The sequence below is a fragment of the Suncus etruscus genome, chromosome 10 (genome assembly GCF_024139225.1).
Source record: "Suncus etruscus isolate mSunEtr1 chromosome 10, mSunEtr1.pri.cur, whole genome shotgun sequence".
Taxonomy (NCBI): Eukaryota; Metazoa; Chordata; class Mammalia; order Eulipotyphla; family Soricidae; genus Suncus; species Suncus etruscus.
Genome location: NC_064857.1, coordinates 77,087,052 through 77,104,813, shown reverse-complemented (window position 1 = coordinate 77,104,813; position 17,762 = coordinate 77,087,052). Strand labels below are relative to the sequence as shown.

The 17,762-nt window shown below is 35.7% G+C and overlaps 1 protein-coding gene across 1 annotated transcript in view; it reads left to right on the top strand.

The window, feature by feature from the left end:
• The window catches only part of LOC126020223 (netrin receptor DCC-like), a 504,403-nt gene extending 487,345 nt beyond the window's left edge, over positions 1-17,058 (top strand). The window contains exon 3 of the mRNA XM_049781677.1: positions 16,967-17,058. Within this exon, the coding sequence (XP_049637634.1) occupies positions 16,967-17,058 (92 nt within the window). The remainder of the gene's footprint in view (positions 1-16,966) is intronic.
• Positions 17,059-17,762: the final 704 nt, after the last annotated feature.

Below are 17,762 nucleotides of genomic sequence, written 5' to 3'. Positions count from 1 at the left end.
TCAGGGTTCCTCGTGGTCCCCTGAACTCTACTCAAACACAGAATTAGGAGAAGCCCCTGAGAACAGAGCCAGGTTTTAAGAAGTATGTTTATTAAAGTCAATAAAGGAAAAGAAGAAACTTGTGATGATAAATTTCACATAGCGATCAACTTGTTTAAGTTGATTTGGAAGTGAAATGAACACTTTATAAGATGACTAGATAGATCTAATCAAGACACACTGGCCTCCTCCCACCTGAGTCTTCTATCCCAACAAGAACTTTAGAGAACAAAAACTGAGTTAACAAAGACCACTAGTAAATCTTCTGAGGAGGACATTGGTCATTTCTGGTCTTAGGTTTCAGAATAAATATTGATTCTTCTTGCATCTTGAGCCTACTGGAATTTGAACTTCAACTATTGATCTGCAAATATCAATACTTCCCAGTGACCTTCATGATATATGCCATCTCCTTTATACTGAATCTCTTTAAGTATCGCACAATCCGGCACGTTATAATGTGTATCTCAGTACAAAATTTCTGAGTTGGAACTGCAGGGGATAGTCCAAAGGGCAGGGCATGTTTGTCATGCCTAGGGTTTGTCAAAGCTAGGGTTCAATCCTTGGCACTATCTTGACCCCTGAGTATCCTGCCAGGCGGGACCACAAGGCACAGACTAGGTTAATGCTCGAGTACTCTTGGGTGTGGCCCAAATAAGCAAATTAAAATGGAAAATAAATAATCCAACACCTCTTTTAACTTCCCAAGGTAAGTATAGAGGTCAACCTTTGAGTGCAGAAATGCACACTGCCTGGGTTTAACTGAGAGAAAATTGTCATGGAGTGTGTTGATACCATGTGATCAACCCAGATCCTGGAGACATTGACTATGAAAATCTGAAAATCTCTGCTATGTTTGGATGCAGCCTTCTTCAGGAGAGAACGCCATCGCTAAACTCAGACACTTTCTTTCCCATGTACCAAAAGTGAACAACAAGTTTCTCTTTGTGCTATCTTGATCCTGGCCTCCCATATTGCTAGATTAAATTTCTAAAAAATGAACCATAAAAAATAATTTTTATTGGAAAAAGTTTGCGTGTAAAAAATGTCCAGTGAGGGACCAGAACTATAGTATAGTAGGTAGGGAACTTGACTTGAATATGGCCATCTGGATTTGACCTTCAACACTCATGTACTTTCCTAAAACCCTCTATGAGTGATCCTTGTGCAAAAAAGCCAGTCCCTATGTGTATCTCTCTGCTAAAAAATTTTGAAAAGTTTAATATTGAAAATCAAGGATAGTATAAAACACAGTAAATCTAAAACACATTAAAATTAATGTAGTAACATAAATTTAACATGATGTATGTTTTGTGCTTATGGCAGCATACTTCAAAATCTATGCTACATGCTACAGTATGACCACCAGCCACACAGTTCACCATATTGCCAGGCTCTTTCATGTATATTACTCACCTCCTGCTCTCAAAAAACAAACTAACAAAAACAAACAAACAAACAAACAAAAAAACAGATTTATTCCCTGAAATAAAATAGTATTTTGGGAGAGTTTGGAAAATTTTTCATTTTAAGGCATTTGCTCAGAATTCTAATATAATTATCCCAGTGGTTTGTAGAAGATTTATTTTGCAAAGGAGTTGGAAATATAAGCAGGTTATAATCCAAAGGCTTTGGAATACCAAGGAGACTTTCTTAGACTCAATATGATGGACACTGGGAAATCCAGACTTTTCAGCAAGTAATCAAATGAAAATAGGGTTATATTAGAAAGAGTAATTGACTGTGCATGATCCTCTGGAGGGAGGAGAGCACAGGCAAGATTAGTTGGGATGCTCTTACAGTGATCCATCAAGTGATTAGGGCCTTGCAATGAGGTGGTGACAGGGTTAATAAAAATGGAGGGCCAGTGCTGAGAAGTGCTTCTCAGGATGGGTCAATACAATGCAGCTACTCATTGGAAATGAATGATAAAGGAGAGGAGTCAAAGTAACTTCAAAATTGCAAGCCTAGGCAGCTAGAAAATGTATGGTTTCAGTTAGGGATGTCACATGCTTGTACTGTTGTGAACCAGAGAAGATGAGTGACTTTGTGGTAAGAATGATACTGCAATGAAACTAAGTAGAGGTCTGGTGATTATAATAAAACATGGATCTAGTAAAACCTCGGGCTAAGACTGATGAAATTTTGGTTATAGCTGTCAATAGAATTATATTAATCCATATCCCCAATTCTTTTTTTGTGAAATTCCAGTCTCTGTAATGATGACTTTAAATAATAGGTTTAATGGTACTTAATGGCATGATAAATGAGGTGGTAAGGCTGAGTTACTACAATAGGGCTAGTATCCCTATAGAAAGAGAAGGAGATCCCGGATCCTATCTCATTCTTTCTGCACACACTGAGAACACAGTTAAAGGCAGTTACTTAGTTCCCAGTCACAATCTTCTGGAGAACCTCATTAGCTGGCACTTGACCTTGGAGAACCAGACTCTTGAATTGTGAGAAAACAAGTTTCTATTAAGGCACTTTATCTGTGACATTTTGTTATGGCAGTTTGAGTTAACTAGCACGGTAATTTTCATGCTTAACAAATAAAATAATCGTGTTTACTCATTCTAATTAATTATTCTACTTTAGGCACAAAACAAGAAATTAACCATTAAAGGCACAAAAACAATAGTAATGGCACATTATTAGATGATTATACAGCATAGCTCTAAATATAAAAAATGTCATGTTGTCACGTTGTCATCTTGAGAAAGGCTTTGATCACTTACATTGGATTTTTCTTTGGAGTATTTAGCTTCTTATTTATATATATTTGTAGAACATTTTAAAAAACATTGAAGTTTACATATATATGGGAGAATTGGTCAACTAGAATACTGATGGGAAAAAAGAAGATGATAATAATAATAATAGATACTACTTATTCAGCTTTTGTACTATTCCAGGTACTTTCTGGGCTTTTGATGTATGTGTATTCAAGTAATCTTAAATTATTAATAATGCTATTATATATATGGGCAAATTTGATGTGTTCCAAAATGGGGCTGGAGAGATAGTATGGAGGTAGGGCCTTGAATGCAGAATGAAGGTGGTTCAAATCCCAGCATCCCATATGGTCCCCCGAGCCTGCCAGGAGTGATTTCTGAGCTTAGAGCCAGAAGTAAACCCTGAGCACTGCTGGGTGTGACCCAAAGTCAAAAAAAAAAAACTTGTTCCAGTTACCTAAATATTCTGATATTTCTATAATTGAAATTTTATCATTGGTAGCATTTTAAAATATCACAAACTCCATGAAGGAGCTTTTTAGTGAGCCAGAAAATATTTGCTTTTTTCTTCTCATTGCTTAAATATTCACTGCAAAAATGTTATATCATGTTATAGCTACATTGTTACATCTAGACCAGTGCCTCCCTATAATTAGAATCACAAGTATTCATGTTTCCACTGTGAACATCCAAGAGCATTCCAAAAAATGTATTATGTCATGTAGTAGATGCCACATATAGATATATTGATTGATGAATAAAATCTTGAAGCCCATCTCTTTAGAAACATTTTGATCAGTGAAAAACATCATGGTTTTAGTGACAGTAGCTCAACAAATCTGACAGATTAACTATATATTTCTGGATTAACATAATAAATCTCACCTGAACTATTTCATTGTTTTTATCCCATTCCATTATTGAATTGATATTGATGTATTTGAGGAGCTAACGGAGAGAATCTCAGAAGGAGAAGTTCAGTTATAGGATGATCTCATATATAGAAAGAAAAGGAAATAGCTAATGGCCAAGTGGCCAAAGACTGAGAACTGGTCTACAGAACTGAACTGACCTAGAAGGATATTGAGTGGGGATGGGAAAGGCCACCAAGTCAGTGGTGGAGTTTATAGTTTTGAATGTTATATGCATAACATATTATTATAAACAGTGCCTAAAATATAATAGCATCTCTGTGGAATCATATATGTATCACTCTAGGTGGGTTGTGAGGCTATTAATAGCTTGCAAAAGTCATGGATAAATTTGCAATGCTAAATGTCATAGTTCCTAACAGTAAGAACAGATTCAATAATACATTGCGGAAGGAAACAAGGTAATTAGTATTTTTACTTATATTATCATATAAAAGGAAGAATATCAAACACAGCATTTAGATAGGAAAATCATGTGTTAAAGAGAGAGGTTAGATGTGTCATTTATAAATTTATTCTGATTTTTCTCTTTCAATTTTATGGATTTTATGAAAGGCTGTTCCTGATGCTAAAATATAAAAATGAAATTATTTCAGAACTTTAAATAGATGAAAAAGAAAGATGTTTAAATCATTGTTTTACTTAACCAGTATCAAGTTTTCAGTTGTATTTTTTCAGTTGTAAATTTTCTGTATATTTTTGCTTTATGTGTACTAGTCACATACAAAACTGACAAATCATTCAGAGATTAAGGGTTCCAGAACAAACAAGACATAGCTGACATTAAATAATAGACAGCAAAGTAAATTCATCACATAAAACTTCATACTCTCCATAGCAGTGGCTACTTTGAGGGTAATAGATATAAAAGGATGAATAAAGTTCCAAATCAACTTATTTATTACTTCAGGATGTTTTCATTAAATTATTCACATTATTTCATGGCTTATCATGTAGCATATTAAAGACTGTGAGTTACACCTGCTTCTGTTAAGAAAGTAAGCATTTAGGTATATGATGCATTATATTAGATGTTAAAAATAAGAGGTATACTCTACCAGAGAAAATTTTACACACTTTATTCCTGTAATATATTACAGGTAGCAGCCACTAATTGTAATGTCTTATTTAAAATTTGTAGAATTATCTTCGTAAAATTTACTATAAAAATTTAAGTATATAGGGGCTGGAGCAGTGGCCCAGCGGTATGGTGTTTCCTTGCATGCGGCTGACCTAGGACAGATCACGGTTAGATCCCCTGGCATTCCATATGGTCCCCCAAGCCAGGAGTGATTTCTGAGCACATAACCAGGAATAACTTCTGAGAATCATCAGGTGTGGCCCCAAACCCCCCAAAATAAATAATTGAAGTATATAATCTAAAAGAGGGTCTATTAATTTTATTTCTCCTGTATTGATTTGCCTTTTTAGATTTCAGTGTCTCCTACTGATTAAAATTTAATAATAATATTAGTTCTTGTATGTTTTGTTGGGGAGCCATATCTGACCATGCTTATTGCTTCTTTCTAATTTTGTGCTCAAGAATCACTTAGTATTTTTGGTTTTGGGGCCACACCCGACAGTGCTCAGGGGTTACTCCTGGCTCTGCACTCAAAATTTGCTCCTGGCATGCTTCGGGGAATATATGGGATGCTGGGGATCAAACCTGGGTCCATTCCAGGTTGGTTACATTCAAGGCAAATGCCCAATAGCTGTGCTATCACTCTGGTCCCAAGGATCACTTCTGATTGTGCTTGGAGGATCATCTGTGGGATCAAAACTGGGTCAGCCATGTGCAAGACAAATAACTCACCCTCTACACTATTATCTCATCACCCAAAGTCAAAAGAATTATTCTCTTCATTTTCAGGAAAACAGATGGAATCACTGAAATTGTTTTAGTTTTAAAATCTATATCTAATTATTTTAAGCTTATTATATTTTATTTTATGATATCTACAGCCAGCATGAATTATGACTCATGTACCTAAACAAGTTTAAAAGTTATTATATTAGATCATGTCATTAACCCAATATGACCACGCGTCTTTACATTTGAAAAAGATGAAAGATGTTCTCTCTTACCATTACTTTGTTATATGATATAAACTTGTGAACTTTTATATTGCATTACCAATGATAAGTGTCTTTTTTTGGTGAATAATTTCTGACTTTGCATTTAAATACATTTGGTTCCATTTGTGAAAAAATATTTAGATTCTCTAGGCTTCCCCTGCATTTGATATTGGATCATACTAACAAGCAGACAAAAGAACTAAATAAATGCTTGTGACTGTAGTTTCCAAGCTCTAAGTATGTATAAGCCATAAGTACCTTAATGAATGATAATGATGATGCTTTTTCACAGGAAAAAAAATAAAAGGACTAAAATGTCTTTCCTAATGTGCTTGTACATGTCAGCATAAAAACAACTTCTCCATCCCCACCACACATATATTTTACTGGAGCTGTATATTTAGGAAACTTAAGCATGTATTTTTTTTAATTTAAGTGGGAGGAGTCTATAAAGTAGCAAATGTTTTTAATAATTTTATAAGCTAGCTACACATTCATAATTTTCACAAGTCTACAGGCCATGAATCATTCCAAAGTAAGACTGAATTTGACAGTATAATTTAGCCATCTCATATTGGTTATGAAATAAAATAGGAGCAGGAATGAAGCAGAAGCCTGATAGGCCTAAGTACAAAGTAACCAGAAACTCTGATTTACTGATGGTACATTTAATTCAGATGGGACCAGTAGTTCGGGGGTGGGGTGGGGACAAGAAAATGTTAAAATTTCATCGTGAATGCCCTGAGCTCAGCACTCAGAAGTTCATAGTTAACATTACTCATATCTAGAACCAGAGATGACAGTGAGTGAAAGTTAAGAATTCAATTTCCTATACATGGATGGATATGCCAACTATTCTGCTAAATGAAATGAGTGAGTGAGTGATTAAGTGAGTGAGTGAGTGAGAGAGAAAGAGAGAGAGAAGTCTCACTGTGGGATTTATGAATAATAAAAGATTTATGAATAATAAAAGATAGAAGGGTAATAATACCTAGAGACAGTAGAAATGAGGTTTCAAATGAGCAGCTTATGATATGAAGCTTATCACAAAGATTGCTGAGTGCAATTAGAAAGATGAACATGAACATGAACATGAACAACTATCATGACAATGGTAGTGAGTGGTAGAAATAGAAATGCCAGTCTCAAACACAGACAGGGGGTTGGGGAGTAGGGATATGAGGGGCATTGGTGGTGGGAAGGTTGCACTGGTAAAGGGAAGTGTACATATCTATGACTGAAACCCATTTACAAACATGTTTGTAATCATGCTGCTTAAATAAATATATTAATAAAAAAATTCAATCTTGAAGAAAAGCAAGGACATGATGCTGGAAACACCATATTCAAAGCCCTTCTTTGGGAAAGCCCTCCATACTGACATTTACCTATAACAATATGTTTACATACTCTCTCTCTGTCTCTCTTTCTCTCTCTCTCTCTCTCTCTCTCTCTCATACACACACACACACACACACACACGCAGGGATTTTCATGTAAAGGCAACAGAATGATAAACAAGACTATTTGTTTTACTGTGAATTTGCTCTCCCATTCTGTAAAAATACTATTTACTGTCATCTTTTAAACTCTTTTCCCCCCATATTTCTTCATTCTTTTTTGTATTCATGTGTTACTTATCCATGAAAGGGAATTGGTTAGAAAAAAATGTTCTATTTTTCTCATACCAAAACCTATCAACCTCCTAAGCCATATGTTCTAGTTGCCTCTAATTTCAGAAGATTTTTTCCTGGCAAGTGTCTATTCAGCATACCCATGTATGTTCTACTCCTTTTCCATCTTACCAAGAAATTACAGTCTTATTTCTCTCTCCTTCATGCATAGTTTTTTCACTAGCTATTAGATATTGTAAAACTTATACCGATAATGTAGCAGTGATATCTTTATCTTTTATTTTTACATTGTAGGTCATATTCACTGGTGCTCAGGTCTTACTCCTGGAAGGGCTTAAGGTATCATATGGGGTGTTTAAGATCAAACCCTCTGGGTTGTGTGCAAAGCAAACACCCTACACATACTACTATCACTCCTGCCCCTGGTATCTCTATTTTAATTTTAAATTAATTTATCTAATATGCCAACTAAACTATACAGTTTACTGTGTACTCTTTTCAGTTGACTCAAGATAAATCAATTTAAAGCATCCCCTAAATTGGTTTAGTATTTCATAAAAACATAAGGCTAAATCCCAGACACTTTTGCAAGGCTATGGCCCCCAAAGGATAAGCCTTATATTCTTGGAATCATCTGACTGGGATATCTCTGTGATGCAGTGGTCATTCTCCTTGCTGAGATAAGTGTCAACAAGGAGTAGCATGTGCAAAATATCCAATTACCAGCTCCATGCCCCGCCATCCCAGCTCATTGCAAAGGTCTCCATCCAGCTATTGACCTAAATAATCTCCCCAGTCTAGGCAGCAGCCAAGAAGTCTATTTATAACCCAGAGTTAACTGGTAGCTGAGTTGGGAAGCTAGTGCTCTCTCTCTCTCTCTCTCTCTCTCTCTCTCTCTCTCTCTCTCTCTCTCTCTCTCTCTCTCTCTCTCTCTCTCTCTCTCTCTCTCTCTCTCTCTCCTGTCTCTATCAATTTAAAAATTTTCCTCTTCCAGAACACCAGTAAGCTAGGCCACAGAAATATATTAAATAAAAGTCTAGTCAGTCTAATCCCATCCTGTTTATTTTTCCTTATTCAAACAAAACAATCCCTCCTCCTCAAAAAATAACACCAAGAAAGAGAAAAAAAGAAAAGAAGAGAATTATGAGATTGCTTTCAAATGAATTCTTGTTCTGAAACTGTCAGACAGGCAGTCTTGGGAAGAGACCTTAGTGTATTCAAGACTCCAAATTTGATTAAATCAGGGAGTATCTTTTGGTCTGCTGATAAAAATATTGTTCTATGGTATTAAGACTGTAAAAGTAGCTAATGGGGAAATTGCTTAAATTTAAATTGCTCTGTTAAACAGTATACCCTCAGGAGATACATATTAGTTGGTATTTGACTACATTTAAAGTATATTTTAGCTTAAAAAAAATCTCTAGGTGACTCCATCCCAGGGACATTGGGACAATCTGAAGAGAAGTTGGGAGCAGCCATTAATGTAGATGTACGAAGGAAGTATTTTGTTTGCTTTATGAAACTAAATTTCAAGAAGCCTTATAGTAATTTATTTTTTGATATTAAGGTGCTAGGCCAAATAAGTATGGAAGTGTGAAAAGGTCAGATTTAATCCTTTGGGATGTCTTAGAGGTGGTGTTCTGGGGCTTAGCAGATATCAGTGGCTAAAGTGCCTTTCTTGGAAGTGACAAGCTTCCTCTTGGAGCCCATGTGGCCACCAGGATTCTGAAAGTTTTGCTCTTTGTGCTTATGCCAGTGATTCCACCTAGGGATATGCCATTCCCATAATTAAAACTGGGTGAGCAGCACAACTCGAGGGAAGGGAAGTGGTAGGGGGGACTTGTTTTATTATTAAGATATTCTTTATTATCAAGTTAGTTATTATTTATTATTTATCATTACTTCAAAGTTAAAAGACTAGCTCAAAACACCAGAACATATAAATCTTATTTTTTTTATATTTCTCTTTTTTAAATTATAGTAAGTAAATGTTACACTGGATAAATTATCAATGAGTACATAATATGGGTTTGTCAGATGTTATATTTTATGTATGAAAATTTGTAAAAATGAAGTGTATATATAGTTAAGAATGTAATTTTTACGTAATATAATTATATCAGAGCACTTTTCTCTACATTTTTGGTAATAGTGCTAAAGAGTTGGTTTTTATTTTCAATGATTACAGAATTTTTCAAAAACTTCAAAAAAATTGGGGGGGGGCTGGAGTGTGGCACAACAGTAAGGCATTTATTTGATTTGTGATTTCTGAGCACATAGCCAGGAGTAACCCCTGAGCATCACCCGGTATGGCCCAAAATAACAACAAAAATAAAAACTTAAAGAAATTTTTTGATTTGAAACTACATTTTATTTTGCTTATCCATCTGGTTTCCCATTTTATAAGGACTCCTTAAAAAAAAAAGAGGAAAATCTAAAGAAACTTTGTAAGGCTGGTACACTGGATCAGACCCAGTTTTACTTGGGGCTTATTCCTGATTCTGTGCTCAGAAATCACTCCAGGTATTACTCAAGAAAACATAAGTGATGCCAATAATCCTGCCAGAGTTGACCACCTGCAAAGTAATCATCTTATTTCCTGTTCTATCTCACTGGCTCCCCCAAAAAGACTTTTCTTAATTCTATTATTCTGGAAATCCAAAGATCAGAAGTATAGTTTAAATAATACTTGATGACTGCAAGATTTTTTGTGTATGCTGCTTCTTTTGATTAAGACTGTCAAAGTACATTTAGAATTATGTACAGATATGTATAAAAGGGGACCTGAAAGAGAGGCAAGTAATAAACAGTTATTATATCAAGGGGACAATGTGTGTAATTGCAGGGCACTGCCACTAACCACTAATGGTACAAATAGGTTGTTTCCACAACTCCTACTATGTAGGAAGGGAGAGGGAGTTCTAAATTAAAATAGAATATTTTAGAATATTCTAAATTAAAATATATTAAAATTAAAATAGAATATTTCAGTTTCTGAAACTGAAAAATAGAAGTGGAAAAAAGTAGTGTGATTAAAATCTGCATATCTACATATGTATGTTTATTATATATACATATATAGTTGTATGTGTGTATGTGATGTTTGTGATTCATTTCTCATTCTTTCCATTATAAGAGCATTCCTATTGGCTTTAATACAAAATAGTGAGTTACCCCTTTGTCTTGAGAACCACAACAGTTTTTAGTCAAGGAAATAGTGGAAATTTTGTTGTCGACTTTTGTTCCAGTAGTTTCTCTAAAATAATTGAAAGCCATTTTGCTTGTTTTATTCTCTTTTTGTATGGTGAGTGATGGCAGATTTATTTCAGAATTTTTTAAAGAATTTATATAATTTACTAAAATCAAATGATGAAATGGTGGACCATGGGTTCTGTGTTTGTTTTTTTTTTTCCTCTTTATTTTTTTACAGGAATATTATGAATTACAAAGTTACAAACGTTCTTGTGATTTAGTTTCAGGCATATATTGTTCCAAGAACAATCTATTGGCCAGTGTGAATGCCTGCCCTCCACCGAGGTCCCCAATTTTGCTCTGGAAATCCGGCCTTTTCTGTGCCTGGCACAATCCCACTCTGCTGTTGTCCATTCTTAACTATCCACCCTCTCCTCGAAACCCACCACCCCTGATTCAGTGGCAAGCTCTCTGTTGAAGACCATTTGTCCTACTTCTCTTTTCTATGCTTTAAGGAAAGCTTGGCTTTTATTTTTTCGTTTTGTTTGCATGCTTTCTTTATTTTTGGCCACACTCTGTTGGGTATAGAGTTTATTCCTAGCTGTGATTAGAGGGATAATACCTGGCAGTACCCAGCGGACCATATGAAATTCTGTGGACATTGAACATGATCAGCCACATGCAAAAGTGACCTATGTGCTGTACTATCACTTTGGCTTTTAATTTATGAGACAAGAAAAACAGGGTTAAAACACATAAGATAGCCATTTATTCTGCTTTTTTTTTCTTTCTTTCTTTCTTTCTTTTTGTTTGTTTTTGGGTCACACCCGACTACGCTCAGGGATTACTCCTGGCTCTGACCTCAGAAATCACTCCAGGCAGGCTCTGGGGACCATATGGGATGCTGGGATTTGAACCACCATCTTTCTGCATGCAAGACAAATGCCCTACCTCCATGCTCTCTCTCCAGCCCTATTCTGCTTTTTCATGTACAGTAACCTGCAAGGGTTGTCTACTTTATGGATTCTAACTGTGCATCATGGACTACTGTAAGGCTATTCCAGGGCAGAAAGATCTGGCAAATGTTCTCTTGAATAAAACTGTATTCATAGACTCTTGTGTGTGCTTGTACTGCAAAATCACTTCCCTTAAAGGAAAGAAGATCAAGTTTTAAATACTTGGAGACTTAAAAGAGGAGCCACAAACCAGAATCAGACTTGTAGAGTTGCTGTGGTTTTTGAGAGGCAAAGATTAGCAGCCCAAAGTTCCCTAAGCACAGAGAACTTGATTGGAAACACATTTGTTACTGACCAAGCTACTTGTTTTAGTGACTGGTGGTGTCTGGTAATGACTGGGACTGTCTCCCTTAGTTGTATAGTCAGTCAAATGACAGGAAACAGAATGCAAGTCAAATAGATAATTAAGAACAGAAAACTAAACTTAAAGCTGTTTCTCCATTTATCTGTTAAACTCTTCCTTAAAGTTTGAAAAGTAAACCTTTATTATAAATTTCTAGTGCTGTCACTAGGTTAATTTATTGTTCTTGAACAAGGGTAGGGTAATATAGTAATGGGCCAGAGAGATGGTAAAGGAATTAACATGTTTTTCTGGCATAGGGCTGATCCCTATGTTAGATCCCTAGTACTGTATAGATATTTCTGAAGACTAACACTTGATAGAAGTATCTCCCAAGAAAAGATCCAGGAATAGCCCTTGAGCACACTTGACTATGGCCCAATATCCCTCCTCCAAATAAGAATCAATTCAGATAATGCTAGAATGATAGCATAATTGCCCATATGAACAAAACTAGCCAATTTGTTCTCTCTTGGCTTCTTCCTTATTAAAATAGACATGACACTATTTAACTAAGGCTTTACTAGGAGAATAAGCATGTAACAGTTCAATGCCATTGAGTAAAGTACATTATAATTATTCAATTTATATATACTACATTGTGTTTTATTTTATATAATTAATATAATTTAATCCCGCATTAAATATATAAAAATTGAGAGAAATGGCTTTAAAATGTTTCTTTCATTTGTTACACTATTACTTTTATAAACTTACAACTTCTACATCATAGTGCACAATGGTAATTTTAAAAATGTATTATGAAAATTGCCTATTCATTTTTAAAAAGGTCATGGCAACAGGGACAAACAGTATTTTAAAGAAAAAATTCTGCTCTTAAGATTTCTTAGAAAGTTTCAATAATACATTACAAAACAACTGGATAATGATTAATTTTAAAAGTCAACTTATTTTGGAACATAAGTGTGAATAACACTCAAAATGTCTCACTGTGTCACCACAGCCATGAGTTACAATCGGTGCTGCTTTCAAGAATTTCAACTCATGAGGCTGAAGTGACAGTACAGCAGGTACAGTTTTTGCCTTCCATGCAGCTTACCCAAGTTCAATTTCCAGCATCTCACAGGGTTTCTTGAGCATCACAAGAGTAATTCCTGAGAGTTTAGCCAGGATTAATTCCTGATCATCATAGTATATGTATGGCCCTAAAAAAAAAAGAAAAATATTCAATTTATATTTAGGACATATTACTCCATGTTCTCATTTTTTCCAATTGATGGACTTTAAGTATAGATGCCCTCATGTGTTGTGATGAATAACAGATTGAAAAATATCCTCTGATATACCTCTAAGCAAAGATGTTATAACAAAAATAAATTACACAGTTTTAAATATATGTTCCATGCTCTCACAAGTTGTCCTTAATTCTTTTAAAGAACACTTAAAAAATAAAAATATGTTGGCATAGTACCGTATATTTTGTTTTAGTTGTAACTCTGTTAAAATAATTATTTAAGTGTTTGTTTAGGATTTATCATATGAGAGTGATATCAGGAAGGTGCTTCCACCAGAAGGCATATGTGGAGCTCACATGAAGAAAAATAAGTTCTACTTTTCTCCCAAAAGGAAATGTAGGTTTTCTCTGCTTTTAGGAGGAACTTCCAACACCATGTCCAATAACACATCTCATTCTTCCTAGAAAATAGCAGCCCCAAATCATACTAGCATCTCTTCTAAGCAATTTCAGTGGACAGATTAGTCCTTCTGACTTTACATACTAATGTCTGCATTCTGTGCTTACCATTTTTCATTATGTATACTAACAAATCAGAAAAATAGAAAAATGCACTATATAACATAATTGACATATTAGAAAAAATAATCTTTCCATTCTGAGAAATGTGAAAATGTTTGAAGGAAACAGAAATATTGGGAAGGGAATTTTGGGCACTTTGATTGTGAGAGGTGTAAACCCCTAAACATCAACAGTGTGTAAACACACTACTTTCATCTTTTATCATAGTAAAAATGATGTTTAAAATTATATACATATGTCTAAAAATGTTAAAAAGGATGCTGAGATTTTTCCGTGTACAAATCAAAGATGTCTTCTGGCATCTCTGACTGTTGGACCATCTTCTGTACTTAAAACAGGAATTTTTGGTCATTATTGGCTACCAAGTTATGCTAGTGAGATCTAGCAATACGTATCACTTCTCGAAATGCATCTTAGGGTCGAAGGACAAGAAATGGCATTTCGAGAAATCTCCATACCCTTTGAAGTTGCATGTATAGCATAGATTTTTTTTTTGTGATTCCCTTTGTGAATTATATTTATAGAGACTTATCTATGAGTAACCCCAAATGCATACATACCTTTAATTACTGCAAAATCATTACTTGCTTATGTGCTTGTCTCTTTTAAATAGAATAACCTATAACAAAATATCAAAACTAAGTAAAAATATGCCTTTCTTCCCAGGACACTGTTTCTGTTACCTGGGATCATGAAGAATCCAACTTATTTCTAATGTAGCAGGAAATTTTCTTCTGTTATAGGCTTTGGCAAGTGCTTCCATCAGTCCTTTCTTGTCCAAAAATTTCTCTGGTTCCTTCGGTCTGTATTTCTTTGATTTCATTTACAATCTGCACAATCTCAGTGCACTTTCTGAACTGACCCCTGAGGGGTCAGTGTAGACTTCACTTCTGCGGAAGTGCAATGATTGGGTAGACTTAGTATAAAATCCAGTAAAGCTGGTTTCATGGGTGGGTGACCTTTGCAATCTAGCAAGTGCTCCACAGACTTGATGAACCCCGCACTTGTTTTGATTCTTTGTTGTAGCTGTCCTGAAACTTGTAATATGTTTTGAACAAGGATCTTCACATTACCATTTTGAACAAATTATTCAGTCACTCCCATGTCTTGACTGCTTTGATCAGGCTATATAAACAATTTATTTCCATGCTCTCTGTAACTGATGTAGCTTGAATATAAGCTATCTATGTTTTGGTATCCACATCACTATTCAGTTCACATTCTTTGTACTTTCAAATACAACTCTCAGGTGTTTTTTTTCCCTATAAGACACCTATATATAATTCACACTGGAATTTTGCAATTGTTGTTGCATCAACCACTAGATGTTATATTGATTTCAATTAAGTGTAATCTTTAAAGATTTGATCCATGGCTGCAGACTATTGAGATCTTAATAGTTCTGATGGAGCCAACAATTTGTGTTGTCTCTGTTAATTGCCTGCCACCAAAGATATGCATAGCTCTGTCTTAAAAAATACCTGAAAATAACATGGTAGTCAAACTTTAAAAAAAATTAAAAATAATTGCCTAAGTGAATGTAATCTAACTCTTATGTTTACTTTGAATGAATTTGAGATCTCCAAAATCCAATGGAAAGGACATGGATAGTTGTCTTCTTTTCTAGAGATATTTTGATAATTCTTGCTGTTGAGAATTAGAATATATTGATCCCAGAGTATAGAGAGAAAAAGAAAAGAAACTAAGTGAAGGAGGAGAAACAGATATGAAAGAATGGGGGCCAGGAGGCATCTCAGGTTCATTTGTGGAGATAAAAGTAAGAACAAAACTAAATATCCAAGCCAAAAACAACAACAAAGAAATCAAAAGATCCAAACTCCTAACAATCTATACTTTAAATGGGCCTGTTATACTGGCAGGCTGGAGGGGGGCGCCAAAGGTGGTGGTAGGAATACACTCTGGGAACATAATGGATGTAGGTCAACACTGGTGGTGGGATTGGCCTTGATTCAATGCATGTCTGAAACTCAACTATGAAGGTCTTTTTAAATCACAATGGTTTCAGTAAATAAAATTAAAAAAATATATATTATATATAGTTGATAGATTTATAATGAGCTTTTCTGCGATGTATGAGCCTTTTTGAAGTAAAATTTTATTAAACATTTGTCTTAGAGTACTGTTATTATTTCATATAAATAAAGAAAATCTGTTTCTTCTCTAGCAATGATGTTCATAAACCTTATATCTCCTGGTAGCTAGTCTCTAATTAATATGTTAGTGTTGTATGAAAGACATTTAAGCAAGAAAGTTTTATGTTTAAACACTATCAATAAATGTTTAACCACTTGCAATAATTGATTTGAACAAATTTTCATTTTACCCTGGAAAGGCATCAATAATATTGCCACTTACATTGAAGTCAGTTCTTAATCTTCAGCCATTTTAACAGAATAAAAACGAGATTAATTTCTCATCTTGCAGATAAAAATAAGCTGAATTTAACACTAATATGATTAGCTGTCATATGACTAATTTGATTTCTTAAAAATATAGTTACATGATTTAGACCTTTCTTAATGTGTTCTAAATAATTATTAATATAGAAATACAGGTGAAAATTGTTCACAAGCCAGGAAACATGACTTAACTGTTATTTCTCACGAAAAGCTACATGCACCAGAGAAGTCCGTTATTCAGTATGTTTTCTGAGTTTTCTCATTGTGCAGTAACAGATTCAAGAGCCCACTTGGAGTAAAATCTCTGCACTGGGGAAAATACTTTAGACCTTTTCGCAGAATTGAGATAACTTGATAATTGACTTTAGGTCTGTTATTTACTTGCCATCTCTAAGTGAACAACGTATCATTACCACAATCTCTCTATTCTCCAACATAGTGAACATCTATATTTTGTGACATGCTTATATAGGGCTGGGCCAGTTTAAATTATTTCCATTATTGATTCTCTTGGTAGGTAGAAAAGTTAATGTTATGAATCTAAAAAAAAAAAAAAAGAAAAAAAGAGATGAAAACTTTGATCCGCTTATGTTTGCACAATTTTTTTTTTTTTTTTGGGTTTTTGGGCCACACCCGGTGACGCTCAGGGGTCGCTCCTGGCTTGGGGGACCATATGGGACGCCGGGGGATCGAACCGCGGTCCGTCTCCTAGGCTAGCGCAGGTAAGGCAGGCACCTTACCTCCAGCGCCACCGCCCGGCCCCATGTTTGCACAATTTGAAATAACCATGCTGTTAATCTCTCAGGAAGTAGATATTTAGCATCTAAAATGCTGTTGGAAAGCTGTGGAAGGAGCCGAGTCCCAGTGCAGTCAGTACGGTTCCTTCTGGCGCACTGAGCTGCTTGGGTGACTCCAGCATGGGCACCTCCGTGCTGTGCCGGCCTGTGCCGGCAATGTAGGGCCAGACTGACTGACTGACTGACTGACTGACTGACTGACTGACTGACTGACTGACTGACTGACAATTGATTGATTGATGACTGAATGACTGACTGGCTGACTGATGACTGACTGACAACTGACTGGCTGACGATTGACTGACTGAAGACTGACAAATGCTGAGTGACTGATGGACGGCTGACGACTTGCTGACTGACTGGCTGGTTGACTGTTGACTGAGTGGCTGACTGACTGACTGACTAACTGACGAATGACTGACAATTGATTGACTGAAGACTGTCAATGTTTAAACCGGAGCTGAAGCACCCTTGGGCACCTCATGCTTTGCAAACTTTCTCCGGTTTGACACAACCGGAGACACTGTGCCAGCTGTGGAGGCTGGAGGCAGCAGGCAGCAGGCCTGGAGAGCAAAAAAGTGATTTCTGCTTACAGACATCCAGTCCTCCAGCAGCCTGCTGAATTCCTTGAATGAGCAGCCTAGCCATGGGCTCTTTTGAGATGTGACCATGATTGTCGAAGACCACAAATTCCAGGCCCACCGGAACGTGCTTTCGGCCTCAAGTACTTTCTTCCACCAGCTCTTCTCCGTGGCCAGTCAGGTGGTCGAACTGAGCTTTGTAAGAGCTGAGATCTTTGCAGAG